Source organism: Cyclopterus lumpus, chromosome 23, assembly GCF_009769545.1.
Source record: "Cyclopterus lumpus isolate fCycLum1 chromosome 23, fCycLum1.pri, whole genome shotgun sequence".
NCBI classification, from domain to species: domain Eukaryota; kingdom Metazoa; phylum Chordata; class Actinopteri; order Perciformes; family Cyclopteridae; genus Cyclopterus; species Cyclopterus lumpus.
Window position 1 is genome coordinate 5,857,404 of NC_046988.1, and position 19,247 is coordinate 5,876,650.

General features: G+C 45.4%; 1 protein-coding gene across 8 annotated transcripts in view; it reads left to right on the top strand.

The window, feature by feature from the left end:
* Positions 1-19,247, top strand: part of tbc1d22a (TBC1 domain family, member 22a) — a 98,454-nt gene that overhangs the window by 29,906 nt on the left and 49,301 nt on the right. For 4 of the 8 annotated variants that reach the window (XM_034525954.1, XM_034525955.1, XM_034525959.1 and 1 more), the window contains 3 exons: positions 79-141; positions 616-681; positions 3,831-3,945. In XM_034525954.1, the coding sequence (XP_034381845.1) occupies positions 79-141; positions 616-681; positions 3,831-3,945 (244 nt within the window). The remainder of the gene's footprint in view (positions 1-78; positions 142-615; positions 682-3,830; positions 3,946-19,247) is intronic. The other 4 variants (XM_034525957.1, XM_034525963.1, XM_034525956.1 and 1 more) reach the window with 2 other exon arrangements.

Here is a 19,247-nt window from a genome sequence, read left to right on the forward strand (position 1 = left end):
GTGTAATATTGAGCTGTGTGAGTGTGTGTGTGTGTGTGTGTGTCTCTCTAACACCCTTCTCTCCAATGTCGCTGTCAGATCCACATAGACATTCCCAGGATGAGTCCTGAATCTTTGGTGCTGCAGCCAAAGGTGACAGAGGTAAGGTGGACAGAGCGGACAGGACTATGAATATGGCGCAGTCCCCAGTCCCGTCGGCAACAGGCCGCACACACTCTCACAAAACGGTCTGGTCCTGGACCATTTCGTCCGGTTTGGCTCCAGCCGCTGTCCTGCAGCCGTCTGCCTCCCTTCCGATGAATGTGTCTGCCTGCCGCATCGTCCGTTTGCGGGGCAGACATTCTCTGAAATGGTGTGAACGTGGTCCAGCACACACAAAATGTACTCTCACGCACATAATATCCCAGAGACGTCTCCACATCTGCACACTTGCATTCAGGACCACCGCTGCTATCCATTTCAGATCACCGGAAGCCCCGTCTGCATTCAATCAAGGACACCGATCCACTAACTGTTGCTCTCTCTCCGTCCCTCCGTCTCTGTCTGTGATGCCCACACCTGTGCTAACCTGCCCGTTGCTTCAGTGTTTGTCTTTTTTTCTTTCTCTCTCTGCAGATTCACATTGACATACCGAGAACTAATCCCCTTATTCCTCTCTTTCAACAAGCTTCTGTCCAAGAGGTGAGACCTGCTCTCTCACACACACACACACACACACACACACACACACACACACACACACACACACACACACACACACACCATGTATCAGGGTTTCGTCCTCCCCTCCGCTTTTGGGCAGATGTGGGTGGTGACATCATCATATTGTGGGACAGTAGTGACGAGTGTCAGGTTTAGAAACCGTGGCTTTTTAAGATTATAAAGTTTGTCTGCCTCTGAGTTTGAAACGGGAAAACCCTCGCTACGGCACACTGCATGGTCTGGCATGGCTACAGACACAAACTAAGGTTGCATATATAATAACTTACTACCTGCAGTCGTGCATGTGATCAGACACACGCACACACGCACACACACACACACACAAACCTGCATGGTGAGCGTTCTTTTGCTCCGTTCTGCGAACGCTACCGAACAAAGCATTTCCTGTTGCAGTTGGGCGTTTTAGGGGATATGAGGACTAATTATCTGAAAAACCCTGTTTGATAAGACAATAACAATCGGCACTAGTTAGGGGACATTAGGAAAAACATACGGCGAGGCATACGTTACTGGACGGAGGAGACATGCAAGCCTTCCCCAGTGTCGCGCACGAGCATATTAACCCACAAACGCCGGCGCACACAGTGCCACAGGCAGCGGCACCTTCCGTTGCACACCCGCCTTGCACGGGATGCAATTCGGGGCCCGCAGCCCGGGAAGGTGGCGAGGGAAATGCGATCAGACAAGAGGGAGACGCATAGGATGTATTACTACCGTACGTGTCCTTTCCCCCTCTCCCATGACTCTCTCCCCGTCTCATCCCCACACACCAACTCTCCCCTCCTTGAATGCAAAAAGAAAAGCCAGCATTATATTCGAGCATTGTGCGCTTCACATTTGTTTGGTATGCAACAGACTCCAAAGGCCCTCTGTTTTCTTTCTTTGTTTTTTTTCTCTCCATATGATTATGCTTGCCGCGGCGCCACCTGAAAATCACCTCCGCTTCATTTTATTCACTTGTTTGTTTTGGCCTGGAGAGATTTAGTCGAGATGGAAGGCATTCAACGGTCTTTTCCATTTTGGGGGAACGAGAGGGATATTGGAGCAATTCTGCTGTGATTTCTTAAGTGTTGAACCCATGATGTGTTGCCAGAGATCAACACGAGAGCCATTTTTCTCCCTGCCCCTCGAGAATAACCTCATCGTGGCGTCGCCTGAGATGCACCGCGTCAGGAGGAGAATCTCCAATCCATTTCGCGATGAACATACTTTTGCAGAGTCTGCCGAGGACCTCGTGAACGCTGTTTAAACCTGAAGAAAGAGTTGCGCGGTTGCCGTTTGAAGTGCGCTGCTCCTTTTGCGCCTTCCCGTCTTCCACATACAAAACCCGCCCTTGCCCGGTGTGCGTAGGGGTGGCTTGCGCGTGCGCGCGTTCACTTCGGTGTACCGGCGTGACATATGCATGACAACTTTTGAGGCTCCACAAAAGGAGAGTTCCATGTTTGATAGATGGGGCTTTGATAAAGAACGAGGAGGTGTGAGGTGTGGAGGCTGCCGGAGGGATTTGAGGAGGAAGCCAGAGAGACTTGCATCTCGCCAATCTCTCTCTGGCCATCTCAACATTGCTTGAATTACTTCAAATAGAAAATGAGAAGTTTTTATTTATTTATTTATTTTTCTCCATAAAACCATGAGCTATGAGGTAATTTAGAATGTGAAAGCGACGTGACATATCTCCAACACATAAAAACGGGGTGGGTTTTCCATTTGAGAAAAAACAAGCTGAACATCAAGCCGCCTCTGGTTCACGAGGTCTGACGGCATTAATCAGCCACCGATAACAAAGATGGAAGTGTTTGCCGTGCAGAAATATTGAGAATCTGGAGGAGGAGACGGAGGAGGAGGAGGGGATGAGACTGAGACAAAGTGAGGAGGAGACCAACACCAAAGCAGGGAATAAAGTTCAAAGCCAGATCTTTCATTTTTATTTGTGCGCAAAAAAAAAGAAGAAGAGGCAAAGACTGAGGTGTTGCTCTGTGCTGAAAGAAAAAATGGCAAGCACATTTGAACTGGGCTCACCCGATTCCATCTAATTGTGTTTGGTTTCACTACAGACATAAAGACGATAAATACAGAGGAGGTCCAGATAGCGAGGAGGGTGGCATTAAACCAACAGAAAATTACAGACATCCTAGTTTAAACTGAAGGTTTAAACTGAATGTTTAAACTAGGATCATTGCTTGCAATTATGTGATAATTAACTCAAGTAATATCAAGTACATTTGAAGCATTTTTTCTTCTTCTTGAAAGTCAATCTTAATAAACGGTTATTAGAACGTGTGCCATTTGAAGGCACCCTGTGGAGCTCTCTTGGAAACAAACACAAGTAATATGTACTGTCGAGTCAGTGTTTCTCCTTGAAGTCTAGCGGACAATTTAAATGCATTTCCTTCCTCGTAAAACATTTGCAAAGTAGACTTTTTTGCAAATGATTAAAATCCTGAATTGTTTAATCTGTATTTCCTCGCTTGCACTCTGGTCTTTGTTGGCGCATTGCTGTGTCACCGGTCCATAAAGGTCCAATGCTTCTAACCAAACTAGCACCAACATACATTCTAATGCCGTGATCATCGAACACGAGGTGATTGCTCTTGTCAAATCAAAGATAATATCGCCACAACAAAAAAAATAATCCATATCCACATCCGCAGTGCTCCTGCCAGACTCCGTCAGAAAGCATTCGGCTACTTCCCTCCTCACCAGCTTGGCTTTGTTCTGATTCCTTCTTCCGCCGCCACACACACACACACATGTAAAAAAAAAAAAAAAAGTACTCTCCTATGATTCAAACCTGTCATTCAAAAGGCCCGATGTTTGGCTGTCAGAATAACCATCGAAGGTGTCGGTGAACATGCTTCATTATCGACGTAACATTTTTGAGGGAAATGAAGAATCGATTAATTAATTGGTTTGTCTCGTGAAAACTTGACAGGATTGAGAAAATCGCTGTGTTGTTTGTTACGCCAAACATGTCTTGGCTTCTAGCTGCTCCGTCGCTACAGTTTTTTCCTCATCGTTATTAACGCGCTGGCCTTTTTCTTGCATTAGTGTCCGTGATGTCGATGTGTTTGGTCTTTTGACACCATGTCTCTTCTTTTGTGTGAAAGATTTTTGAGAGGATCCTTTTCATCTGGGCCATCCGCCATCCGGCCAGCGGCTACGTGCAAGGCATCAACGACCTGGTCACGCCGTTCTTTGTCGTCTACGTCTTTGAGTACATCGGTAAGTGTGCCCACCCTCTCCTGTCCACTTCCACTTAAAAACTCCGTAATCTTTTATGTGATGTGCTATTGATGTGAAGATCAGTCGTCTCTTATTGCAAGTGCTGGTACATCGTCACAGGGAATATAACCCCCCCCCCCCCTTCTTTTGATTTGACGCCCCTTAATTTCTTTCCCAGCAAATACACAGTCGGAGGCAAAATGTTTTTTTACGGCTAGTTTTAATACTGTTGAACTTAGCATGAGCGCAAAAAAAAGAAATATCACCCCAATAATAATTTTGTTTTAGTAATCTTGCTTTATTAGAAAAGACACGTGATGCATTTAATGAAGGCCTGTGACTGGATTTGAACCTGGCTATTTGTAACTTTTGAAAACCAATTTCTGTTGTAATCACAAACTGACTATAGAGGTCCATAACTTATTTGGTTAATGCGCTCTGTTTTTAAGTCAAGGAAAATGTTTTACGCCACCTTATCAATCAACTATTGGGAGTTTGTTATTTTAAGAAGCAATTTTGCCACACACTCCTCTTCTTTCTGTGCTAATCGGTGGGAAAGTGTCTAAATGGTAAGCGAGTGGGAACTGCCTCCATGTGGTGAAGTGGCCATACGTTTCTGCATGCGTCCTCCATATGTCCAACGTAGATGTGTGTTTTCTTTGTGCTGTGATTTGGCCCATCGAGGCCTCTCGGAAAACCGCTCAAAACGGAGCCGCCAAGTGGAAACCGCAATGCTCTGCGGACCGCCTCGCACAGTCCAGACACTCCAACTGTGGCCACAGCGAGACAATTAGGATCCACGAGCTAAGTGGTGGGGAGCACGCACACACGCCCGGCTGCACTCTCCGACTCCTGTGTTTCCCTGCACTGCGTTGGGCACGCAGCATTTTACTCCGAGCTAATGAGCGCTCGTTTCAAAGGGTTTTCTCTACTTTTATTCAAACTTCTGCTTCCGTTCGCTTCCTTTCACATCAACGGTGGCACACTACAGTACAGCCTCCACAATGAAGGCGCATGGACAACAAATACTAAACAAACATTTATTTTAACGGTAGCATTTACAGCGCTGTTGTGTTAGACTGCGTTGGTTTTAGCTTGGTGAACCTAATGGCCCGCAGTTTCCTGAGACCTGTTCTCTCTCTCTCTCTCTCTCTCTCTCTGCCTTTCTGTGGGCGAATCGCACTCTTGTCAGATCTTCAAGGCGTCACCGCGCTCTTTGTTCCCCTGCATCTCCATTCGCCTATGAGCCTCGGATAGCATACACAGCCCCCTTCAAACATGCTGTGTCGGTGTGTGCCGCATTGTTGTTGTTGTTGTTGGGCGTTCTTGTTTTGTGATGTGGAGAGAGCTTCGGCTCTTTCATGAGGTAGGACTAATGCTGCTCCTTTTTGTGGGAGCGGTAGGAAGTGTGAGATGCCGTCGTGCTCGCGTGCCCTCTTCTTCTTCTCCTGCCATCCATTTTTCTGTCTTCTACGGCAGTGCCCTCCCTTTTCCTCCCTCCCCCCTGTGTGGTGAAGGCAGGAAGATGGTTAATTCTCTCGAGTCAGAATGTATTCCTTTTTAAGAATGATTTAGAAATGTATACTATTACACACACACACACACACACACACACACACGCACACACACACACACACACACCGTGGGCGATGTACACATGCTGGCTGAATACCTCTTATACAAACAAGTATAAAAATAGTAACATTCAAAGGTGTTTGTAGGACAAACACCAGAACTGTCCATTTGTCTTACTTTTCTTTTACTCAATACCGAGTTGGCTGCTCACTTAAGAAACACAGCCTCAGGCCCTAGACGTAGAGAATAATGAATGTAATAATTCCCTTTTTTATTTTTCTTGTAGAATTGGAGGAATATTCCTAGTGAAGAATGCTCAATTGTATCCTAACGCCAGGAGATTATCATTAATACTATTCAGCACAGGTGAATAAATCTGCATTAACAGATGTTTTGGCGCCACTTTTGTCAGTGGAATTAAGCTTCAAACAAATTTAAGTCAAAACATTGACCCCCGTTTAGCTCCGTTTTGGTCTCCACTCCTGAGGGAAAGATCGGGCTCTTTAGCTGCTCCATGCTCCACCATGTTGCTTATTTTGTCCGTCTGCAGTTTGTTGCGGAAGAGTTGGCTTACAGTGCCTTTTTTCTTTTAGAGCTTTTTCACTGCCTGCTGCATCTGAGAAGAACACAGATGAGACCGGCAGACGCCACAGTAACCACATTATCTGTGTATATCTGGGGCTGGAAGGGCCTGTGCGTTTATGTCCTGCACAAATTCTACTCTGCAGATGTCTGTTTAATGGACTCAACATTGGCTGTTGTTGGAAGTGGGCCTTGATAGTTCATATTATGGTACAGTGACCCGATCAGTAGCCATTAAAGCTGTAAAACTAAACGAGGAGTGCAGTCGGTGAGAAAGAGGCTTAGATCAGCGTGCAGCAGCAAAACCCCCATCGGCTCATGTCCCGCGGAGCTAAATTGAGTGACAAAGCAGCCAAAGCCAAAGTGTCTTTTGGAAATGTTCTTCACACCATGCAAGCCACGTTTTCCTTCACACCGCGTTGGTGTCTGAACCGTGGAAAGCCGTGGGAATTTGAGTGTCAGCCAATATGAGGATGAGAGTTCATTGATTGGGAACCTGATTAAGACTTTGCCCTTAGTTTACCATTATTTTCTCCTCTCCAGCTCTTCTGCTGAATGTCTCTGTTTCGTCTTTTTGAGATTCTCCACTGATTGATTCCCATAGTATTTTTGCTTTATATTCTGTATAGGCTTGGTTGCGTTACTTCCTTGTCTTCCTTTTGTTCCACTATTCATATCTGTCACTTTGTTAGTGTCTTTTAGTTTATTAGTTTTTTCCCTTTTTTAAGTTCTCTTACTTTGTTTCTCTGGCTTCTTTTGCTGAGTTAGAAAACCGCCTCGGTCTGGCACTGCAGAGCTTGTTCAGCTGCCATACACTCCATTTACCTTTTTGATGATGGCCCGACCACTTAGCCACTCCATCCACACAGCACTCCCCCATTTACCCCCTGTCACCAACTTTCATTAACGCCTGACTGTTAATCCACATTGAAAAGTTCCAATTGGGAGATTATTGATAAACTCTTCTGATGTCAGGGAAGGAAAAATACCACTAAAGTTGTGTATCCACCTGGACTGTTAAGCAAGCAGGCCCCCTTTGTGTCGAAGGAGAAATTGATTCGGAGAGTCTATCGTTCTCGTTCTCCTCCTGTGAGGCATTGTTTTGCCTCTGTGTGCCCCCTCCCCCCCCGGTCTTCCATAGTGCAGCGCCTCTCCCATTAGCCGACAATAAAAGTCATCTAATTAAGGCCAGGATGGGCCGTGACGGGCCAAGGAGCAGGGCCAGTCCTCCTTTAATGTGGAGCAGCCATTGATCGGCCAGCGGATCCATAATGTAATCTGCATGCCAGTGTCTAAGTATGGATCCACTCCAAGAAAGAAAGATGAAGACAAGGGACCATGTTAGAGAGACGGGGGAGAGATGAGGTAGTGCCTTTTTAAAAAAGAAAAAAACTAAATGGAGAGAGGTGAGGGTTTGACAGACGCACAGCGAGGATGAAGACAAAGTAGTGGAATATAAGAGCAGCCTGAGTGTCTCCTGGCAGCGCGACATTGTGCCTTGAGAGAAAGAAAGAAAGAAAGAGGGCGAGGGCATGAGGAATGACAGAGCGGGACAAACAACAGAGCAGGAAAATAAGATTTTCAAAGGGGGGGGGGGGATGACCGACTGGGCAAGCGCCCCCATGCTGTCAAGAAGCGGCCGGGCAGTCCTTCCTCCTACCAGCGACGAGATGAATGACCCGGTGCACCCGATCACCATCCTCCGCTGTGCAACTCTACTTGTCATAGCAGGCAGAAAGGGGCTAGTAACAGCCTCTCTGCTGCTGCGTGGATTGTTCTTGAAGAATTCCGCAATTAACTCTCAAGTGTGTTTGTCCGACACTGCGGGGAAGCGGGTGCTTCCTATAGAACGCGTTTGTCCTTTTTTTTGAATGCCCAACCGAAAGGTTCACATACTTACTACGGTTCAAAGATGAACAGTGTGTCTTCAGTTTTGTTCTCTCCCTTCTGACCGCAAAGTATTTTTTTATGCTATTTATTTAAACACGGAAAAAAGATCTGTGAATGGATTTACTGTAAAATACGTGAACTGCTGTCGTTGTATGTAATATATATTTAGTTGTAGTTAATATATTAAATATGTCCAGAAACGTTGTTCACCACTCTGCCTTTTTTTTTTTGTATGAAGAGAAGAAAAGAAAGAGAAGTGAAGATTCTTTTTCTACCATTTGACAAAAGTGCTATCGGTTCTCAAATGTCTTTCTGCCATTTTGTCGACATATGTTGTTGTCCCTGTAGAAGTGGGACCATTTGCTTAGTGAGCAGGAACCCTTGAGGAAGGAAGCTTGAGGACGGACATAAAATGTTCTAGGTTAAGTAGGTTTTAAAATTTAAATGTGTTTTTATTGCAAAAGGAAGCAAAGGCTCGTCTCCAATTGGCAATGTGAAGTAGGGGTTTTGAAAAGGGAAGTCTTCAACATTTACACGACACACTGCGTGTCCACCCAACCAGGTTTTGAGTGTGTCCTTGTGGTTATTAAGGAAGATGAAATGGGATGGGAAGCAAAAAGAGCAGTGTGTGTGTGTGTGTTTGTGTGTGAGAGAGTGTGAAACATAAAGACTCCTCAGATCCCTGGACACATGCCTTTTCTCCACAGGCTTTCACCAGCCAAAAGTGTAGTTCCTTTTATGCTCTTCATCACTTGCTTATGCGAGGCAACTTCTGTCTCCTTAGGGCACATTTGTAAATTATACATACAGCTTTTAGGAAGTAAGAGCTTTAGGTCACTCAGTGTTTCTCATTAATTACCTAGACTGGCAGCCCGCCATAGTCCATTTCGTCCCACCACAGTTTCGTAACGAACCAAAAGTCTTTTCACACTTCTCAGCGGCCGCACGCCGGCCGGCTCTTGTACGGAGCTGGTAAAGTTGGAGCTAATTTGAACTCTGTTATATACTTACTAATACATCCTAGTTTATCAGTTGATTTATGTTTCGTATAAAAAATCTGAAGCAGCGAGTAAAGCGGAGTAGAAGTACAACGCCACATAAAATGGAACTACTCCCTTCTTGAGTCGCCTAAATATGCTTTGTTACATTCCATCACTGCTACAACACACATTTGTTTACAAGAGCACGAAGTTCTTTAAAGAGCCATTTAAATTAAAAGTTCTCAAACTGCATTTGCTAACTGCAGCTTTGGCCGGACACACATTCTGGTTAATCTCTCACTCATGTAAAACAAGCCGGGTGAACAGTGTTAATTAGTAGTGCAGCATTGGACGACTTCTCTGTTTTGCAACTTGTATGTCGCCAATATTTGTTATTTTTGTTGTCGCAGCACATAGCTGCCATAAAAGGAACGACACTTTTGGCTGGTGAAAGCTTCAGAGAAAAGGCATGTGTCCAGGGAACTGAGGAGTCTTTACGTTTCGCACCCGCACATGCAGCGCTGTCAGGACCTCCATCACACAGGCATATTGCTCTTTTTGCTGCCCGTCCCCTCCATCTTCCTTAATAACCACAAGGAGAACAAGGATTGCGTTTGCTTTTAAATGAGACAAGATTCAAACGACATGTTTTCTCTTTTAATGTAAATGTGACCCAATTTCCATGAGGTATTTCAGGTTCTGTAATGCTCCATGATAAGGCTCTGATGTGATTATTCCTGAAATGGGTCTTGGCTCATGCTCGACAGGCACAACCAACTGACTAAAAAATGCACGTGTGTACAAACAGTGTCGCGGGGCTCGAACCACTACGACCACTTTGTGCGTCTATTCTTTATTGCCGATGTGTTTGCACCGATATCACAAAAAGGGCTCGGCTGCATGTCTCGTTGTGAAAGTCGAGGCGCGACAGGTACCTCTCTCTCTCACACACACACACACACACACACACACACACACACACACACACACACACACACACACACACACACACACACACACACACACACTCTCTCTCTCTGCATTTTCCCTGTGAGTGTGGAGAGAGGAGGGGTGCAGACATTGCAGACAGACTGGCTTGGTGGGGCATCCAGGGACAAAGCTTGGAAGATGGAAACGTACTGTCTGTCAGCTGTGATGAAATGCCTGCAGGAGCAACACACACACACACACACACACACACACACACACTCACACGGTTCAGACTGGCGAGGTGAGCTATTACGAATACAGACTCGCACAGAGAACACAGACCAAAGCTGATACCGCCTATAAGAGGGAGAGTCTCAACACACTGGACTAGAAACTGTGTCTGAATTAGGATTTCTTAACTTCTGTGACGTCATTGTCACATTCTGCCCAGAGTGGTACGTCCTATGTTGGCAGTTAGCAGCACTTTGCTTTACTCCAGGCACTCACTTCTGTCCCTTTCAGCAGTCTGGCTTGTCCTTCTAATCTCCCCTTCTGTTCTCTGCATTACCCCTCATATCTCCTCTCTGATCTGTTGTTTGTCGGCTGGCACGGAGCTCTAGCTGTGGCACAGTGAGCCCTGCCATGCTGTGCTGTGCCCCGCTCATTTGGATTTCAGTTGCATCCTCGCGCCCGATGATTACAGCGCTCTACCGTTGCGGGACGATTGGCTCAACATGCGTGGTCATCGAGAGAAAGTGGCAATCCTTGAAGACTTGGTATGTTCTGGAGTCGGTGGCAAAGGAGCCGCTGATATCAGCGCTTTTCAGTCACGGCAGTGTTACCGTCACCTAACAGATGGGAGCCTCGATGAAGTTTTACTTAATGCACTGTTAATGCAACTAATGGGGCTGAACCGTATCTCATTTTTAAATGTCATTTTTTTATTATAAAGACTTGACTGTCTACCGTCATTTAATGGCGTCATCGCCTTAAAAAAAGAAGGAAAAAAAAGGAGTGGTTATTGTATAAATGCAATTGATGGCGCTGTTGGATTGGTGCTAGTCCACCCTGATAGTTCAGGTGCAGGCCTCCCCTTTGTGTGCAGGAGCGGATTTTTCAGTGTTTTAAAAAAAAGAATACAATCCCACTTACCCACTAATGGAATCCTACAAATATTATAATGCTGATCATATTAGTGTAGCATAATATTTGTCTGCAACTGTGCATACGTACCAGGTTTAAACGGAATGACTACCACAGTAAAAAGAAGCTGCTAAAAAATATCAGCTCTTTGAGTGGAGCTTCAAACTATTCCAGCCCGACTACCCGCTTACTTTTATGGCTGCTTTACATTTAAGAACGAGTGATTCCCTAGAAGGCATTAATTGTGAAAGTGATTCCTCTCCCCTCATCTGCCCGGCTATGGATTGAGCAATCCGTGGAGTGGATGTTGGTTAACTACTATCGGCGTCTCTCTCCCAATGGTCTGACCACTGTCGGTCCAGCCTTCTATTCTCAGTCTCCCTCTGATTAAAGGCTGAAATGAGCTCTAATGAGCTGCTTAGTGATGCCGGCGCACTGCTGCTGTCTTCAAGCAGCAACTCTGTCTTTTCTACTTTGTTCCTTATCAACTTTTACCTTCTCTAATTTCTCCAGCTTTAATCATTGGATGAGATTATTGACCGAGTGTAGGCATGATTCTCCCCCAGGCAGTTTGTTTGAGATTTGTTCTTCAATTTTCTTTGACGCCGTCTCTCTCGCTCTCTCTCTCTCTCTCTCTCTCTCTCTCTCTCTCTCTCTCTCTCTCTCTCTCTCCCGTGACTCTGTGTCTCCCTCTCTCTCTCTCTCTCTCTCTCTCTCTCTTCCCCCCCCCCCACCCCCACCCCGCTGGAGCTTTGTCTAAGGCTCCACTCCTCCGTTTGGTTTAGAACGCAATCACCATGTTTCTGGGGTTAAGTAATAGCATTTTGACTGGCAGAAATTGAATCAGATGTGTGGTTCTGACCCTCAGTCTCGGTCTAGCTCCACCTTTCTCTCTCTATAAATGTTTCTCTTGCATTCCTCTGAAATGTGTTCTTTTCTTGGTTCATGGTTGACACTTTGCATTCAGTCTACTTATTTATTGCTCCTTAAAGAAGCTGCTGCGTTCAGTATTCTCATCTAGAGGTGGGCGATGTGGCAAACGATATCAAATTGCAATTTTTTTTCTTTGTTCAGGCAGGATCACCATCCATGACTGTATAACAATCCTAATTCATGTTGGTTTTCAAGACTATTTTGTGAAAATGAAAATTGTTAAATATTGATGATGGGTTTCAGTATTCAAAAGCAAGTTGTGTGTACATTCCTAAGCCTGCCTGTTTGTGTTTGTTCGTATAATATTTTTATTAAACATTTTTATTAAAGTACATGGAAAGCAGAGAGATTGCTGAATGTAAAAATGTACTATTTGTAATATGAGAAATATTTACTATAATTAAAGTCTGTAATGTTGCTGAGGCACAGCAGTCTTTGTTGTAATAATCAAGTGCAGGCCAGGACCATTATAGAAATAAGGTTAATTTACTTTTAGCGTTAATATGCCTCCATTTTATGAATAACACTTTGTTTTTGTTGTAATCTATTTAAATCTTGTTTGATTTAATAACATTTTGAGAATATTTGTGTTGATGTGTAGGTTGTTTATGACCAAATCAGCAAAACTACACCCGGCTACTGAAGTAGGATGTGGTTTCAGCCCGGTGGGGGTGAGGTCCAGGGAGTGTTTAAGCTATTTAAAATGAATTGAATCATTTTATTTTTTGGGGGGCATGCTGTTAACTAAAATCAGAGGACAGCACACAAATGTGGTTATTATTTATATTCAATACAACTGCGGAGCGTAAACATGATTACAGAAATGGGAAATCTCTTCAAGCCATGCGATAAACATTTGCAATGGGATTGTACCGCTATTGTTGTTTTTAATTGTGTCGGTAACCTTCCATGTTTTGGCCTTGGGGAAATATATATATATAAATAAATAAATATAAAAATAAGTGTAAAAAATCAATAGCTGTGCTTTCATCTGCATCTGGCCAGATTTTATTTCTCCCGTCCAACCAGAGATTTTCCTCATTGCTCCTGATAAAAAGCAATAGAGCTCTGAAATGATCCGGAGAAATAGTTCTGTCAAAAAATGATTTATCTTCTGTGAATAATCGCAGGGGTTATTGAATATTTTTAGATTAAGTTAATTACTTGACTATAAAAAGCCATAAATTGAAGCTCTCCTCACAAGGAGCTTCAGATCTCCCAAGTCTATTTCTCGTTCTCTCTCGACAGCCCCCAAAAAAAAAAAAAAAAATTCTGTTTTATCCTTCTGTCACCAGCGAGACGCGTTCCGCTTGACCTGATGCAATTGGAGGCAATTGAAATAGTCATCTTACCGCGCCGCTGCTGCGGCGGTGCTGTGTGGTGTTTGGGGTTGCATCATCACGCTCGCGCACAAAGACTCATACACATTGCAGATATGGGCGCACGTCTGCAACAAAGCCCCCGTCGCGCACAAAGCCACACTCGGCCGTGTCCTCACACATGTTTACACGTATATATTCATGTACGCACCAGCACGGGGCTCTCGCCGCTCCGCATGCCGTGTGTTTCAATGTGTCAGCTGTCATTCGTAATGTCTGCCTATTACTGTTCGCCCCAATGTTTCTTTTTGCTAACTAAGCCTGCAGATTACACACACTAATGACTTAATGGACTGATCCTTCACATACATCCCAAGAAACTATCCCACCGCTCCCAAATGTGTTTTGAACATTAGTCGGGCACATTTACCACGCCTTGAGGGGACATCTTGCTTGCAAACGGTTTTTTTACATTAATTTTGTACGTTTCTGTGAAAGGCGGCATATATATACATATACACAGTGCATCTGTGATTGAGTTCCTCACATTATCTGCTTCACGCGTTTACCTTTTAAGTCGTAGTGTGACACATAAACCTGCTCATGCGTGTACTCCACTGGTTGGAGAGGGAGAAGTACATTGTGTGAAAGAAAATCTTAGTTATGAGGCGGCTGGTTCCATAAATGTTGTTTGAACACTAATTAAGTACCAATCCTGAATTACAAACACTTGACTTAGTGGGGGACAATCTGGTGTCCATTGGCATTCTTTCCCTCCCTCAGCGACACCTCACAACGGCTTTTCTCGATCTCTTTTTTGTGACATAATAACAGTAATTTCCAGTGCTTTTGTTGCATCAAAGTAGGGGTTCAACGACTGGTTATCTTTCAAATGAATCCATTCTTCTGCTACTCTCTTTGAAATGTCCGTCATACATTCCCAGAACCCCAGGTGGTGTCTTTTTAAGTAGCTTCTTTTGTGCGACGAGCAGTCCAAAACCAAAAAGTACTGATAATACCGGTCACGCCCCCAAATCCCTGGATCCTACACTACCCAGAGAGTCCCTTAAATGCCCTAAGTAACCCTTTAATACGATCAGTTGATTCATGTCAATCAATCCACAGCCGATGGGTTAAAAAGACCAATTGGGTTCTCGTGTTTTTTTTTTTATGTCCCCACTTTTCTATTACACGCCATGATGTTTTGGTAAATAGACCTTTAACCTCTCTCAGCACAAAGTCTTCCTCGTGTGTGTCGGTGCTGTTCGCAAACACACATCATGCCGGGCAACAATTGCGGTGCGCATGCTGAATCTGCCTTTTCACGCTCATCCGTGCCGCACAATTGGGGGGGGGGGGGAGAAAGAGATGTTGGCAGCATCAGCAACAGTTGATGCGATGCGGTGCGGCCTGACTCAACGTTACACACTTAACGCTTCCTCGTACGAGACACCATCTTACCTCGGGGCCAAGTGGATCATTACGTGTCTGCACATAGGCAGATATGGTATTAATAGCTGTATTCCATTTGATGTCGAGGACTTGCATTATCTCGCCAGCAGCTGTGGGGGCCCGCTGTTTGATATATGGACACATGGCTTATAGTGCAGATAGCGGGAGATGAGAACATTGTTGGAGTGATTGTGTAGATTTTCCGGCCCAAAGCGTTCCTTATCACCGGCGAGGCTGAAGTTCAGCGCTTTCAATGAGTGAGCTTCGTGGTGCACTTTGAAGAAAAACCTTGTAACTTCTAAGAACTATGAAATGAAGACACTGGATAACGTCCTTTTTGAGTTTTTTTAGGGGAAAACTAGACGGGAGACTTTAGATAAGTCTCATGAACCCAACGGTGTAAAAAAAAAAAAAAAAATTAACTTGTGTCTCTCTTTCTCTTTCTCTCTCCTCTCTCTCTCGTGTGTCCCTACCTTCCTTCACATCCAGCCGTCTATTTTCATACCTTCACATCTTGTTTCACACACAGCCATAATTCTCATCCCGGGTGTTCCTGCGCGTGTCACGCTCCTCATGTGTTGGTGATACCAGGTTTGCCAGTTCGACTCTCTTAATTATCCGGCAGTATGAATGCCACCTCACCTGGGAGGAAAAAAATGTAATAAAAATGTTCCGCTCTCATTACCAATGGCGTTATCACACGGTGGAGAGATAAAGCTTTTTTGTTGTTGTTGCAGAAGCCCGAAGTGGAAGTATGTCTAGCAGCTAACTTGTGTCTCATTTTTAACTGTCAAGCCTTTTTCGGCTGTGTCACCTGGGTGTTTTTTTGAAGGTGGCAAGTGGATGGTGACAAGTTTGGCAACCGAATTGTAAGTCATTAGATTCATTAGATTTAACCCAAACCGCCGCTGTAAATTATAAGTAATGACTGCATCACTTCATGTGATCTTATGAGCTTTGGATGAGGAAATCTTGTTAAAACTCTCTCTTTTCTCTCCTTCTCGCGCAGTCTACAACTCAGGTTTGCTTGTGATTAATCTGAACTAACAGAAGGTTGTCAAACGGGACTGTTTTTTATTGCCAATTGCTGTCTGCAAAGACACACACACACACACACACACACACACACACACACAGGAAACACACGCTTTATGATTACATCAGGCTAAACTAGCTAATTTATCATCTTACATCACATTACCTTGTGGCCCATAGTTGTAGAGGGCAGATGGCAGCACTTGCTTGTGTGTGTGTGTGTGTGTGTTGCGTGTGTGTTGCGTGTGTGTGTGTTGTGTATACTTGCGTGCCTGTGTATGTAGGCGCCTGGCGCTCGGTCTCTGGAGGTGTAACCCTGGCTCTGCATGCCAAGCTGTGCCAAGTGCTCACAGCTGGCAGCGACCAAGCAGTTGGTCTCCCTGGACAAGTTGCCCCCTGCGCCAGGACAAACAGGAAATAAGCCCCGAGGCCTGGCAGGAAACTGGCTCCGCAGCCAATGGGACGATAGGTGGGGGCGAGGAGAGGGGTGGGGTGGGAGAGGGAACAGCTTGGAGAGGCAGGGTAGCAATAGGAACAGAAGCAACGTTAAAACGGAGGAAACAAGGTAGGAGGGAGAATAGAAGGGGTAAGCGTAGATGTACCGAAAGGAGAAATCAAGAGACTATCGGGGGAAACTCAAGGTATAAAAAGAGATGGGGGGGGGGGGGGGGATGCGAATTGGCAGAGAAGAGAATAATAGGTCACTTTAAATTTGTCATGTCGGTGAAAAGTTTGGATCCTAAAATGAAACATCCCCACGTGTAAATTAAGGGTTTCAAAATAACGATGTGATGTGTCTCACTCTCAAGCAAACAGCTGCCGCTTAGCAACCATCCGATGCTTTCTTTCCTTTGACCTTTCGAGTTCCGCGTCCTGTGCTTCTTCTTTTTTTTTCGCCGACTTGATCACACGACGCCCACCTTCCGAGGCCTACGCATCTGTGTTTGTGCTCAGACTTGGGAGTTTGCTTCTGCTGTTTGTGTCAGACCTTCTGAATATCATTTGAAGAGAGAGAGAGAGAGCGAGCGAGGTTATTTTGAAAGGCACCTCTCACGCAGAACTAAAGCCAAAGAGACTCCCAATTCGCCGAAGCTTGAACTTCCAGAAACTCTGTGTTCTTATTCGTGGAGCATTCCGGCTGAGACGCGGATCATGCCCCAGACATGCATTTGTCAGCCGGTCCCCGTTGCTGGAGGCACCGCTGCAGAAGTAAATCGCCCAGAGAATAGCTCCCATGAATCTCTACCGAGGCTCGGCTCCACTGAAAGCAATTAGCGGTTTCTTCTTTTGAAGGCAGGTCAAGCGAGACACACGGCCTGTCGCGGCATTCAAGGTGGCCGCATGTTTCCATTTTATTTCTTATTTTACCAAAGTGCTCCTAGTTTGAAGGTGGATCGAGTAGTTCATGTAAGTGAAATCCAGCCACAGGTTGTAATATCATCAGGCGTTCAGCACACAGATTTGATTCTTTTCTCCTTTTTTTTTTTTTGTTCTTTTTTTAATATAAACACTGATCAGAATGAGCTGTCCAGACTCCCTGGCCATGGAAGTGACTAATGACCTGAGTGCCGACTTTGTTTTTTAACCATCCATCAGTGTACAGCCGGTTTGTGGGGTCAGCAGCAGGTCTGCCGTCGACCACAGGGGGCACTGTTGCCTTGTGAGCCAGCTGCACTGATCTAGTGCACGCACCTTACCACCGCACGGCCTCCCCTCCTCTTAGCCCTTCCTCTTGTGTGTCCTTGTTATTGTGATGAGCTGTGCTCAATTCCAGCGCGACCACTGGACTCCTGGAAGCCGTCCCTTCTAATCTGCTCCAGAGTCAAGGTCTGGGTTTGGAGCCCAGCCTGACAACGAGGCTTCAGCCACGACAAAGACTGATTTGAGACTTTGGGATACCCAAGGTCCCCCAGAACTTCGGAGCGGCGGCACTCTCACCAGCTTGTTAATCAGCAACGACACCACGCGGATGGCCAGTCTGCCTGTTTACAATCAATCTTTTCAACTACATATTTAATGGCATCGCCGTTGCCCAGAGAGAGAGAGAGAGAGAGAGAGAGAGAGAGAGAGAGAGAGAGAGAGAGAGAGAGAGAGAGAGAGAGAGAGAGAGAGAGAGAGAGAGAGAGAGAGAGAGAGAGAGAGAGAGAGAGAGAGAGAGAGAGAGAGAGAGAGAGAGAGAGAGAGAGAGAGAGAGAGAGAGAGAGAGAGAGAGAGAGAGAGAGAGAGAGAGAGAGAGAGAGAGAGAGAGAGAGAGAGAGAGAGAGAGAGAGAGAGAGAGAGAGAGAGAGAGAGAGAGAGAGAGAGAGAGAGAGAGAGAGAGAGAGAGAGAGAGAGAGAGAGAGAGAGAGAGAGAGAGAGAGGGCTGTACTCATCTGTTGTCATTGTCTTCTGCGTCGCATTAAAGAAGCTATCAAACCGAATACTGACTTCAAATTGGTCAGATGGTCACCACTTTTGTCTCTGTGCGGTTCCAACAGCTGCGCCAGCGCTGCATTTATCCATAGCTGATTGTAGTTGACTTCTTCTGTAGCCTCAATTTAAGCAGGGCAGAATATTGCTTTCATCCCATCAGCTGTCTGATTTTTTTTTATTTATTTAGATGTCGCTCCAAAAATTGGATTTCATGAGATTCTATCTTGGTATGTTTGCACAGCCATTGTCGGTTATGTAACATTGCATTGCTCGTGTTCGTATTGTGGTTATAATGAACCACACAGTTGTCAGTTCGCCATCCCGCCCCCTGACCACTTCCGTATCTGGCATTGAAGATCTGCTCGCTGTGTGCCACAGCTTCTGGACACCTTGATCTGTCCGGGTGCGCTAGGATGAAAGCTCTCACTGAAATGAGGGAGACCGTAACCTCTCTGTCGGGATTGTATCCATCTTTACCCGACTTCAGGCAGACGAGACAGTGATGAGGGCGCACGCACGGCCGGATGCTGGACGAGTGCAGGCACACGCATGTTCCTGTCTGTCTGTCTGTTTGTCTGTCTGTCATTCAGACTGAGCATGCTCATTACAACCGTGACAACATTCCACTGGGGTTGCCAAGGATACCAAGCAGATTTGCCAGGTTGTGTGTGTGTGTGTGTTACATATATATTTGTGTGTTTGTCATTTATGTGTGTCTTTGTTGCGACTCTGCTGTTTGTTGTTTTTTGGAAGCTGGCGAATAGTAATTAGGGATGCAAGAACTCACACAAATACATAACTAAAAATTTTTTTATGTAACCATGCACAGACACACACGCTCGCAAGCACGTCCCTCCCTCCCTCTCTCTCTCTCTCTATATCTCTCACCCGTTTCTGTCTCTCCTGTAGATCATTGTTAATCAGTCTCGTCCCATCTCCTCTCCACTGGCTGTCAGCGGCTTGTCAGAAGCGCGTCAAAGCCCCTGCAGTCCGTCACACACTGCTGCCGTTAATGACATCTGATGACACCCCGTCACCCACTGGAGATGAC